Here is a 13,210-nt window from a genome sequence, read left to right as displayed (position 1 = left end):
ATAAGGAATGTGTTTAGAAACATTGTGATTTTAATTCACTCCAGTGTTAAAATTCTTTTTTATACTTTAGTAAAAGGTAACGCAGATTTAATTTCTAGTAAGAAATCAATCATGATTCAGTTTAAATCAAACCACTTTCAATTGTATTCTCATGAACTATTCTCATGAACTATGATATTATTAAAATTATCCTCACTTTAGTGGTAATAGTTAAAGGACAAAATAATTATTTCAAACACACTCTACATGTTCTATTTCAATTATATTCTTTTGGTTCCTAATCAAAGAATTCTCTCCATAATTAATTCAATTCTCTCAAACATTCTATTAAATTCTAACTTATTAAAAACTTTTAAACACCCTCAAAGTTAACTCCATTCTTTTAACATTGTTGTTTAACATACTCTTCCATGTAGTCACTTGGTAAGTTGGAAACAAAAGAACAAAATTCATGGAATATAAAATTATACACAAACTAAACAAAAAACATCCCTAATACTGTATCTTCCAAGTGATGTCTCCATTCTAATTACACCAATGATGGATGCACTAATTGCTGCGGAGAACTTCTCTAAAATCGAGTCATCATCAAGAATTAAATGTATTCCTAAAAATACAAAAATTAAATGTAAGAAGAAACAAAAAGAAAGAACAAACTTGCAATATTTACCTAAAGGCTCATTGGAAGCATCATGTGGACATTAATCTACCTGTTTTTTGGCCTCCAATGTTCTTTGGATAAAAAAAAGCACATATTCTTAAGAAGCCATTAGATTTATCTTCTCTGCATCTAGCAATTAAACCATGAAACCAACAAAAAAATATCTTTTATGGAATTTGTAATTTGCTTTAGCCACTTAAACAATGTTGTGCGAGATGAGATTCGTGACCAATTAAGCCTCAACCTGACAAAGCCGGGTCATTAATCACATATTAGTCATTCGACACCAATCAAAACAACAATAAATAAACAAACTGATATTTAAGAAGTTCAAAAATGTAAAAAAAAATTGAATGCGGCCATGAGAATTGAAAATTGCATCGGTTACAATGGCAATTAGCAATGTTCAATTTAGATGGGATGGTACGGAGCCTTAGGTGAATAACATAATTTAACTATTTTAAACTCTATATCACCTCACTTACCTTTTTATCAGTCTAGACATATGATATATGTAAGTAACATAAAGTTAGATTACAATTTTCTTTTATGTATAAAACAAATATTATAAAAGAATAGATGCACCAAAGACAAAGCTGCATCAAAATTTTCTTGTTTTGATTGTGACAACTCAGTTCTTACTTTAAATAGAATGAATTGTAAAATAGAAGTTTTGGTTATTAATTACACTTGGAGTATGATTGAAGGAGGAAAAATGCCTTGATATATCTCTCATATCTTCAGTCAACACACGTTAGAATTTCACAAATAAACTACTATAAGTAAGAAATCAGATGAAATCAGTAACTTTGATGCACACAATCAGAAACAGAAAGAATCATTAGAGGCAGATGATAATAAACACGAATTTAAAGAAGGAATAATGATTTTTTTAAATCGTGTATATGAAATCCAAAATGAAATGAAATAAATACCTGCGTATCATAGCCAAAAAGCATGCCACCAATTCAAGCAATCACACTATCAAAGAGACAATTATTAAAGTACTTACCTAATGATACATATATGCAAATTCAATAGATTATGCCTCTTAAATAGAAAATGTATATATCAAATGAAATCTAAAAAATAGCAAAGGTCTTGAAATTACTTCAGGATCAGACTCTTGTATTTCAAAATATTACATGAATTCTTCCCAGTAGGAACAGAAAATGCAGCAAGAATTTTTGAATTGGCAAATGAACCAATCAAAGATGCAGCTAGTAGGAAGAAAAGGTTAAAAACAATCAATGCCATCATCTTAACTTCAACTAATGAAAAATAAACAATGAAACAAAATAGTAACTACATTGTGGCATTTGAAGTTCTTTGAGTTCATCAATTGTTGCAATAACATCATCAATTACAAATTATTCGTCCATATCTACGGTTGCTTTTTCTTTGTAATCCACCAAATCAGGTGGTGGTGGTGATTAATTTTTCCTTTCATTTGAATGCTCATCTTCCAATATTAGTCATATGCACTTGAATGCTCGATTTCTTTGCACTATTTACCTCAGTGTTGTCATAGTTTGGGTCATTGGAATAAAAAATGCCATTGTCATCTGTATCAAACAATCCACCCCAAGTACTTCTCCCTTGAGCACAACCTACATAATGATAGTATATACACATATGAGGGGAATGGGGCATTAATGCAATAAAAAATCCCTGCACATTGCCATTAAGATAATTCCAAAGGGCAAATAGTAACTGAAGCAAAACTTCACCATATTAAAAAGTAAACATAAGAAAATTCCAAGCTTATGCAAATTAATAAAAATAATAAAGTCAACTGTAATTCCCATTATTTCAAATTTATGTGAAACATGGAATAGAAAATACACTAATAAGAGCACTTTTATTGGAGAAGGGTGAAAATAAAAAAATAAACAAAAACAAACAAAATTTTACGAAAGATAAATTTACAAAATCAAAGAAAAAGATCACTAAGCTTCTACTATAACATCACTTTCACCCCAACCTGAAATAATAAACACCAAGCCTTCGATCTTTGGTGTGACTGAGGATGTTACTATTAGTACCATAATACTAATGTAACATTATGTGCATATGATGATAGCTTTGTCAACAGTTTATATTAGGAATTGTATTTAATTCAAAGGAAGTGGTGGTGCAGATATATCAGTATGAAATTTTCATTTCTAAGGATAAGTATAGAACCTCCAGTTGAGGGGAAAACATTGAGCTGCTTAAAAGACAGAAATCAACTAAAACCTTAATCCATCTCAAACCAAAAGTATCAAGCTCAAGCTAAATAATATAGACTTATTTTGTCAACAGTTCAAATCAGAAAATTGTATTTAATTCACAAGAAATGGTGGTGCAGTCATTTCAGTATACCTTATTGATCTTTTTTTTGGATCTAGATAGTGACCACAGTTTCTATGGCAGTATTTAAAAGATTAGTTGTAGTAAATATTGCAAGGAAGTACTCACTCACCGCAATTCTCACAATTCTCACCAATGTATGCTTATCTAAAGGTCAGGATGTAACCATAACCTGAAATTGATATATCATTTCAACTCAAATCACAATCTATAGATACAAACATAATTCATCTTTATATACATTAACTATAGGGTATATCAATTTCAAAATAAGTGTCTCAAATTAATTATGTACTGGAACTAATCAAATTATTAAAAACATCTTAATTTAAATGAATTAGATCCTTGATAAAAAATTACCAGTATTATCTCTTTTTATCTGGCATTTTTATTCTCTCTTTTCACTCATTTTCTGTTATGTATTTTATTGTAAGATAAAAAAATTAGTATTTTCTAATATTTTTGAATATACAATCATTTTAGATAAAATCCCATTTTAAAAAGATACCTATCTTGAAGAAAATTGTAATACACAGACATGACAACAAACTTTATTGACCTTTTTTTGTCAATTGTCTCTATCTCTGCTAGTATCCTCTACCTCATCAATATAGAAATGTGTAATGAAGGATATTTACAATCAAGATATTAAAGGAATATATAATGAATTTGTCACTCATAAGAAGGGCTATAGTTATAGTGCCCAAATTTATTGCCAAATCAAGATATTTTTTGCCTTTGCTGATCTTATCCCAAATTTTAGTGCCATTTGAGAAATAAAAAGTAGAAGTCAACTAAAACTAAAATCAATCTCAATTCTCAAACCAAAAGTTTCAAATAACTTTGAAAACCCAGAGGCTGCAATAGACGCTCACCTTCACCCAATTTACTGTCAACTTTGTACAAAGGTTATTCTCCAACTTGAACCTTTAGAAGCCAAAACACAAATAAATGACCAAATATATAAATAAAGGACAATTATAGATTTGATGAAAAAATTTATTAGAATGGATGAAGTTAGTTACCATGTTCCCACCTATCCTCCTAAATATAGAGGTTTGAAAGAGTTAACGGACCTCTTGCAATGAACAAAATTAATTAAATAAATAAAGGACCTGAAAATAGAGCATGCACGATATCAGTTAAAACAAAGTCACCAAAATAATAGAATTCAAATAAATAAATAAATAAACAAACTTGATGAAACGATGAGAACTTTTTATATGTGATAATGGAATGTATCACAGAGCAATACAAAGCATATGAAATTCAAGTATGTGAAGCAGTAATTAGCTCAGCCAAACCAATTAGAAATTGAATTGGGGTTTGTCAAAACACTATAGGGGTGATTCTAACTAGATACCTATTTGATTCACAATTTTCATTGGAAACATATCTTTATCAAACATGAATGACTTGAAACAAACAAATGAATAATAGGTATGATAGGAAATAAAAAAATAATGCATACAATATCAAAATGCTGTACGTATTGTCTGGAAAATCCTGCAAGTGTTTGAAGAGATGTTCTACACCTTGTTCCTCCTAAGGGAAGATAAGGAAAATGGTCAAGAACAAAAAAAAAAAAAAAAGAGAGGCAGAGATATTAATAAAATGACTGACACATTATCTGCTTTTTCCTGCATAGTTTAAGAAAACACAGAAAATGAATTTTAAAGAAAAATGGATAGCAATAAACTTGGCAAGAAATTCTGACGGATAACAGACAATTCAGAATTTGCAAAGAAGTTTGCTTGCAACTAAATTAGATTCCACTTTCTTAGTAAGCAAATCAAAATTATAAGAAAGAAAGAAAGAACCTGAAGGAATTTGATGTCATGATCGAGGCGCTTGAGTTATGCAAGAATCCTATGCTTATCCGTGAATTATAGAACCATTACCGACAACACTTTAAGTTGCAACTCGTTTGAATATGTCTGGAACCCTAAACTGCAAAAAAAAAATGAATACTTGAAAAAGACAGCAAAAGAAAAGAACACAAATATTGAAACCTGAAGCCCGATAGTGTTAATCCCACTTTGGAATAAATAACTAACAGTAGAAACAGTATGTATTTGGAGGAAGAAGAAGACGTATGCAAGAATATTTTCCTGCTTTCAAGCGCGTGATGTGCAGCAGATTCCAACGCCGTTCCACTTTTCCGATCCGAAATCTCCCTTCCCATTTAGTCCGACTTTCAAATCTTCAGCTACAATCTCGACCCTACTGGTTACTGGGATACCCTTCGCTGTTCTCTTCACCTTGTGCTCATAGTCTCTGCAGCTAAACCTTCTTCTTCATCGGGGTTCACTCAGTTCTTTCTCCTTTGACACACGGCTTTCCCTTGCTGCCATAGACGAAGACATTTGCAACTTCCGGCTCTATTCTAATGAACAGGACTACCCAGCCGATCCTGGTGACTTGACTCAAGGTTTTGAAAATCACACCGGTGATTAAATCGCTCTAATTACTAATTTATTAGTTTATTAGTCTAATTAATTTAACTATAATTTAACTAAAAAATTATTTTAGAATAAATAATAAATAAATTATAAATAAATATTCTAAAATATAATTATAATTTAATATAAATTTTAAATATGACATAATGTAGTATATTTTTTTGAATAAAAAAATTAATTTATTGTAATTAAAATTTCAAAAACTAAATTAATACAACTTGTTAATGTCAGAGATTAAAATAGAACTTAATTCAAAAGACAACTGATTAAAATTTTTTGAATAAAATATATTTTTTATTCATAACGTCTGTGATTTTTTTTTAAAAGATGCTTCTTACGTTTAGTTGTATTTAATTTTATTTATAATATTTTTAATTTGTGTCAAAATTATCTTGTTAATTCTATATAAAATATTAGAGATAAAATTAAAGATTTTAAGTGGTAAATTTGACACAAATTAAAAAAATTAGAGGACAAAATTAAATAAAGTTAAATTTTAGTAATATCTTTTTTAAAAAAATTATAAATATTAAAGACAAAAATATATTTTATCTAATCTTTTTGTATGATTTAAAAATAAACAAAATTCCCACAGTAGAATTTGTTTTCTTTTTTAATATGAGGATGAATTACATTTTTTAAGAAAGAAAAAAAATATTAAAAGACTATTAGAATTTATTATTTTTAGTCAATTAGTCATTAATATTTAAAAATATAGAATAAAATATATTATTAAATTATTAAATTAAAAAAATTAAGTTAATAATTGTCTAAAAATAATAAATTTTGATAATCTTACTATTTGCCAAGTAAATAAATTGAGATGAAGTATATTTAAAAAAATATTAGTTTAAATAAAGTAAAAATAAAAACATAAGTTTATTTTTTTTTAGTAAAATGAGTGCTAGAAAGTCATTAGAATTCGTGATGTATAGTCAGTAAAAAGTCGTCATCAATATTTTTAATTGTCTAAGATAATATATAATAGTATATAATTATAATTTTTTTTATAATTAAATACGGATCAAATTTTAATAAAAGTACTGACCTTCTAAACTTTCTCTTTCAGTAATTAGCCTTGATAATTTTCTGTGTCAAAACACTTCTATAAAATACCAAATTAAACTATAGTATTATTACGTATACCCATCATAACAAAATTAGGAGAGTTAAACATATGTTATTATATACTTAATTATTTCAAAATTAGTTTTCCTTTCTTCTAGCAGTGCATGATTTTTAAACTCATGAATTTAATCATATGATTATATAAAAAAATTATTTATACGATTAACACATTAAAATTAAATTTATTTAATAAGTAATAAAACTTTAAAGTTAACAATAAGATTTAATAAATATTCTATGATCTATATAAAAAAATTAAAAATTAATTACCAATACAAAATGTAATTCTTTATCAATTATTATCAGTTGGAAAGAATTGTACTGATATTTATTTATCTATTATTAAGTAAGTACAAGTAAATTTTGTCTTAGATTTTTAGTGTAATACTTTTTAGAATTAATTGTGCGTATCATGGAAACATTAAAAAAAAGGGGAAAAAGAGTTGTCTGGTATAGTCCATAATCTCCTCAAATTGCAGAACCGAAAGCTGAAACAAAACAAAATAACAAACAAAAGACGGAGAAGGAGAAACAGCAGCATCAGCAGCAGCTCACCACTCACACAATACCGTTACATAATCAAATCAATTATAACAGTAATAATCATTAAGGTGCTTTTTCTAATTTTATTTCTCTCTTCTTCTTTCCCGTCTTTTTACTTTTTTTTTTTGGAGAATTAAATTTTACATGTTCTCAATGGAAGCCCGTTCTTCACCGTTTTTGTTTGTTCTCTTCCGCATCATACCCTCGATTAGTTCCACATACAAACTTCTAGAAGTTTCGATTTTTGTTTCTGTCCAAAATGGAATTGATTTTTGTTGAATCTTTAGGTAGCCTGTTCATTCGCTCATAGAATTGTTTTGTCAATGGAAAATCCCGCCTCGTACTTCACGAAATTCCAGACAATAGACACCAAAACTGAGGTATCCAGATTTGTAATTGTCGGATCCGCAGTGAGTGTTAGCGGTTGTTGTGCTCAAACCCCTATCTTGATGCAGATTTTGTGACCTAGGTATTTAGGTGAGTAATGTAGGGCACTGTAACCGTGATTGGAAACTTGAATCACTCATATATGTTCTCAATGGATTATGTTATACATCGGTTTTATGCTGCTTCCCTGGCAGTTGATCCTGTTTCCATGCTCATTTTCTCTCTCAGAAGAGAAACCCTTACATGAGAGCTAGGGAATATAAACACGAAATCTTGGTTTTGAGTTCCGAAAAGATGAGAAGTCAGTGTATTGAGTAGAAAGAGTGTGCTTTGGTTATGACTTATGAGAGCAACTGATTGGAAATCAGTTTTTGTTTTTTTGTTTTTTTTTTTTTTGTTAAACAAAGAATAAATGAATGAAGCAGTTCTATGCAAGTGATAACAAATTATTTTGCATTAATTGTGTGAAGGGCCAATCAACCATATCAGCAGTTTAGGCAAGGCCATGTTCAGAGAATGTCTATTCAGTATTCACAATGTTCATGCTGCACAAGAAATAAGTCATTCACAGCCCTCCCCCGTTTATGTAAGTGCATTGTTTATAGATTTATTTTTCATGTCTGATGGTGGATCAGGATATTTTCTACAATTTCCTTCCCTCTGTTGTCCTCTTTCCCGTTTTGAATATTTGTTATAAGTTTATTGGTTACTTAATTTACTGCATTTTATGTTCTTTATTCATAGGACATTTCCATATTCTCTTTTTTCCTTGATTGTCTTCTGTTTTGAGCTACTTATAGAATTTAATCATGTCTCCTCCAACGAATTGCAGTGTCTGTAACCGGCAGAAAGTTTAATTATGGTGATATTTTTCGGTGTCTATCCATGGAAGCCCCTAGTAATTCATAAGTATGATGGAAACCCTTAGATTCAGATGACACAGCTCCTTCCTTGTTTTGGTGGACATATGGCTACTCATTCTTTAGCATTAACTAATGCTTCTCAGACTGTAGCAGAACAACCGTTAATCATTAGGCAAGAACAACCATTAGTCATTGGGCAAGAGTTTCCAGATGTAGAAACTTGCCGAAGAACATTGAAAGATATTGCCATAGCTATGCATTTTGACCTTCGGATAGTTAAGTCAGATCGCAGTCGTTTTATAGCAAAATGCTCCAAAGAAGGGTGTCCATGGCGTGTTCATGTTGCAAAATGTCCTGGGGTTTCTACTTTTACTATTAGAACCCTACATGGAGACCATACTTGTGAGGGAGTTCGCAACCTTCATCATCAGCAGGCATCAGTAGGTTGGGTTGCAAGATCTGTAGAAGCGCGCATACGAGACAATCCACAATACAAGCCAAGGGAAATACTGCAAGATATCCGTGATCAGCATGGAGTTGCTGTTTCTTACATGCAAGCTTGGCGTGGGAAGGAGCGGAGCATGGCTGCACTTCATGGAACATTTGAAGAAGGTTATCGTCTTCTCCCTGCATACTGTGAGCAAATAAGGAAAACCAACCCTGGTAGCATTGCATCTGTTGTTGCCACTGGACAAGAAAACTGTTTTCAGCGCCTGTTTATTTCTTACCGTGCATCAATTTATGGGTTTATAAATGCTTGTAGGCCACTTTTAGAGCTTGACAGAGCACATCTTAAAGGGAAGTTCTTGGGTTCATTGCTTTGTGCTGCTGCTGTTGATGCTGATGATGCATTGTTTCCCTTGGCCATTGCTATTGTTGATACTGAAAGTGATGAAAACTGGATGTGGTTCATGTCGGAATTGCGAAAGCTTCTTGGAGTAAACACTGACAACATGCCTAGACTGACAATATTATCTGAAAGGCAAAGAGGCATTGTGGAGGCTGTAGAAACACATTTTCCCACTGCTTCCCATGGTTTCTGTCTACGCTATGTTAGCGAAAATTTTCGCGATACATTCAAAAATACAAAGTTGGTGAATATCTTCTGGAATGCTGTCTATGCCCTTACAGCTGCTGAATTTGAAAGCAAGATTAGTGAGATGATAGAAATCTCGCAGGATGTTATACCTTGGTTTCAACACTTTCCTCCCCATCTTTGGGCTGTGGCATACTTTGAGGGTGTTCGATATGGCCATTTTACTCTTGGGGTAACTGAATTGCTGTACAACTGGGCCCTTGAATGTCATGAGCTTCCTATAGTGCAGATGATGGAACACATCCGGCAGCAGATGGTGTCTTGGTTTAATGATCGGCAAGATACGGGCATGAGGTATACATCAATCCTTGTACCCTCGGCTGAGAAGCGGATTATGGAAGCAATTGCTGATGCTCATTGCTATCAAGTACTCCGGGCAAATGAAGTTGAGTTTGAGATTGTCTCAACTGAGAGGACCAACATTGTGGATATAAGAAGCCGTGAGTGTTCTTGTCGTCGATGGCAGCTTTATGGTTTACCTTGTGCCCATGCTGCTGCTGCCCTTATATCTTGTGGACACAATGCCCATATGTTTGCCGAACCATGCTTCACTGTACAAAGTTACAGAATGACCTATTCACAGACAATAAATCCCATTCCAGATAAGAGTGAATGGAGAGAACTTGGGGAAGGAGCAGAAGGTGGAGGTGCAAGGGTTGATATTATGATTCGCCCACCAAAGACTCGCCGACCACCTGGAAGGCCAAAAAAGAAGGTTCTACGAGTGGAGAACTTTAAGCGACCCAAAAGGGTAGTTCAATGTGGTCGCTGCCATATGTTAGGACACTCTCAAAAGAAGTGCACAATGCCCATTTGACAAAAGTACTTTACATGTCAAAATATCTCGATTCAGCAACATCAGAGCAAGTAGAATGAATGTTGTGTTAGTATTGTAATTTAAACTAAATGTATGCTGAACCAGTCAGTGGCGAATAAGGTTAATTAATTTTTGGCTTAATCCACATTTCGGTTGTTGGGCCGTTTGCATGATCTGTTGTCTGTTACGGGGATTGTGACATAATTTCACGATTTCAAGCTGAAGCAAAATGAATTGGTTCATCATCCTTACTCAAAATGCTGCTGTCTTAACCATGACAGTTCAGCTTGAGGAAGCCAAGTCACTGACTCAAACCTAATCAGCGATCCGAGGAATAAAAGAGGCACAGCAGTACGTGCAGCATCATGTTCTGATAAGAATTAAAAATGTATGGCAAAGGGATCACATGTCTCAGTATCATGTTCTAATTCATGTTTTACTAATAAGAATTAAAAAATGTATTTATTTAAATTTAATTTATTATTAATTTGTTTTTTTTTTTAACAAATGTCCAATTTTTATTGGGGACTACCCACATAACCAATAAACATTACACATGACGCTGAGACGTCGTTTGAGTCATTAATCTTGATGGAGTTAACAATCCCATTATGTCTTGGTGGAGTTAACAACCCCATTATGATGAAAATAACCAAGAATCCATCTTGATTGGCTAAGGCAACGATGCACCTTTTACTCTAAAAGAGCCTAAAAGAAAATAAGCACACAATTTATTTAAATATATAATTCAATCAATTCAACTTCATAAACAAAAGGGGTATATATGCATATTTATACTAGTAGGGCAGAAAACCTTCATGACTTGGACAATGTGAGAGTAACTCTTAATACAATATAACAATATATGCTAAACTAGGCTGCTCTAATTAATGACACAAACGTAAAGATATATGTTCCTGCATCATTCTTCCTGGGTTGGAAAGAGCTCTTGCATATCCTCCCTGAGTTGAAAAAGGCTCATCTTGTATTGGCGAAAGATTCCATTGGTGAGTGCATTTGGTCTTGAAAGATGTGAAAAGGTACAGCTCAACTTAATTCTTTTGACTATCTATATGTTGTAACGGAGTTAATACGATCTTCTTGCTATCATTGATAAAAGAGTATGTATTTTTGAAACCATCATGAATAGCTCGACGATCATATTGCCAAGGACGTCCTAACAGTAAGTGACACGCATCCATCGGGATGACGTCACACCATACTTTATCCTTGCATTTGCTTCCCATAGAAAAATTGAACACAACATCGCTTTGTTACTTTAACTTCATTCTCCTTTTTTAACCAATGCAACTTGTAAGGATGAGAATGTAACTCGGTTGGAAGCTTCAATTTGTCTACCATATAATTTAAAACAACATTCTCACAACTTTCGCTATTTATGACGACCTTGCAAACTTTCTCTTCAACAATATATCTTGTGTGAAAGATGTTGTGGCGTCGCCAACTCTCATCTTCTATTATCCTTGCAGTATTCAGGCTTCGACGAATTACTAAAACTTCTCCACAATTGGCTGGAACTTCTTCAATAGCATAAGCAACCTCACCTTCCTCCTCTTGTTCCTGGATTGGTTATTTGTTAACCCTTTTCTCGACAAGAGTAATAACCCTTCTGTTTGGACAATCAGCAATAATATGCTCAAAATCTTGACATTTGAAGCATTTCTTACCTGATGATCCACACTCCTTGTTGCTTTTAAAAGATCCTGTCTTCATTTCTTGTTGAATATCAAGGATGATTTCTTTGTCTTTCGGTGACTGAGCGTTGCTTCTTTGTGTTCTTTGCTTTTCAATCTTTAATGACAGCCTAACGACGTCATCCAAGATCCAATATGGTTGTAGTTGAATGATATCAGAAATTTCTATATTCAGTCCTCCAAGATAACGAGTAATTTTTTGTTCTTCAAGCTCTTGAATGTCACACTTCATAAGAAACTCTTTAAAGTCTATTCTATATTCTTCTACATATAATTATTTTTGTCTCAAATTATGAAATTTGACGAAGGTGTCTTGCCTGTAATGTTCAGGAAGGAACTTGTGCTTGAGCTCACGACGCATTTTATCCCATGTCTTGATCTTTCTTCTTTCTTCTTTTTCTCGCTAACGCTTGAGATTCTCCCACCATACTGACGCATGCTTCTTCAACTTGATTGCTAAAAGCTTCATGCGCTTGTCGTCTAGAATGTCTTTTAAATCGAACACTCTTTCCCCTGTGCAAAGCCAGTTGATGAAATCATCAGGTTGGAGTCTCCCTTCAAACTCAGGAATATCAATTCCTAAGTCTTTTAGCTTTGTGAGTCGTGTTGTATCGTGCTTTTCGTGTGGACAAATCTTCAGACGAAGAAGAATAATAAAAGGGGTACATATGTATATTTATACTAGTAGGAGAGAAAAACCTTCATAAATTGGAAAATATGGGACTAACTTATAACACAATATAACAATATATGCTAAACTATATTACTTTAATTAACGATACAAACGTAAAGATATATGCTCCTGCATCAACACGTCAAATTTCACATAAAAACCAAATCAATAAGATTATTTAAGTGAAAGATAAATTGGTTTTTAAAACTTTGATTTTTTTTTTATAACAGAAGTTCTTAAAAGGAACAAGACTAGTGATTTCCTATTACGGCTCTGCTAGGGCTTTCTCTTTGGTGCAGCGAATAATCAAATTAGTGCAAGCAATCGAGGGTCTGCTCTCTTTCTCTCCACATGAGCGGACGTGCGGCGGTGGCGGGTAAGAAGTTCGTCCAAAAAAAAATTTGGTTCGACAAGATATAAAGAAGGCCAAACCCAATGGCGATGAACCTATTGTCGATGCTGAGGCGGTTAAACCTATTGTCGAAGCTGAGGCGGATGAAGTATGTAATGACC

At 32.6% G+C, this 13,210-nt stretch overlaps 1 protein-coding gene and 1 long non-coding RNA gene across 4 annotated transcripts; one reads left to right on the top strand and one right to left on the bottom strand.

Annotated features, from left to right (window-relative positions):
* Positions 1-701: 701 nt before the first annotated feature.
* Positions 702-5,473, bottom strand: LOC112695351 (uncharacterized). 3 transcript variants are annotated; one of them, XR_011862075.1, is made up of 9 exons: positions 5,071-5,473; positions 4,834-4,963; positions 4,485-4,558; positions 4,039-4,128; positions 3,889-3,940; positions 3,126-3,185; positions 2,177-2,271; positions 1,597-1,642; positions 702-905 (listed from the first exon to the last, which is right to left on the bottom strand). It is a non-coding gene; the product is annotated as an uncharacterized lncRNA (long non-coding RNA). The 3 variants fall into 3 exon arrangements; XR_011862076.1 differs by lacking the exon at positions 1,597-1,642 and having other exon boundaries at positions 769-905; XR_003150378.2 differs by lacking the exons at positions 702-905; positions 1,597-1,642 and having other exon boundaries at positions 1,747-2,271.
* A 1,500-nt stretch (positions 5,474-6,973) lies between these two features.
* Positions 6,974-10,479, top strand: LOC112695350 (uncharacterized). Its single transcript, XM_025747664.3, has 3 exons — positions 6,974-7,214; positions 8,004-8,119; positions 8,366-10,479. The coding sequence occupies exon 3, from the start codon at positions 8,468-8,470 to the stop codon at positions 10,307-10,309; it is 1,842 nt and encodes a 613-aa protein (XP_025603449.1). The 5' UTR covers positions 6,974-7,214; positions 8,004-8,119; positions 8,366-8,467; the 3' UTR covers positions 10,310-10,479.
* The last annotated feature ends 2,731 nt before the right edge of the window (positions 10,480-13,210 follow it).

The sequence above is a fragment of the Arachis hypogaea genome, chromosome 6, assembly GCF_003086295.3.
Source record: "Arachis hypogaea cultivar Tifrunner chromosome 6, arahy.Tifrunner.gnm2.J5K5, whole genome shotgun sequence".
NCBI classification, from domain to species: Eukaryota; Viridiplantae; Streptophyta; class Magnoliopsida; order Fabales; family Fabaceae; genus Arachis; species Arachis hypogaea.
Note: the sequence above shows the minus strand (reverse complement) of the source record. Positions and strands in the feature narration are given on the sequence as shown.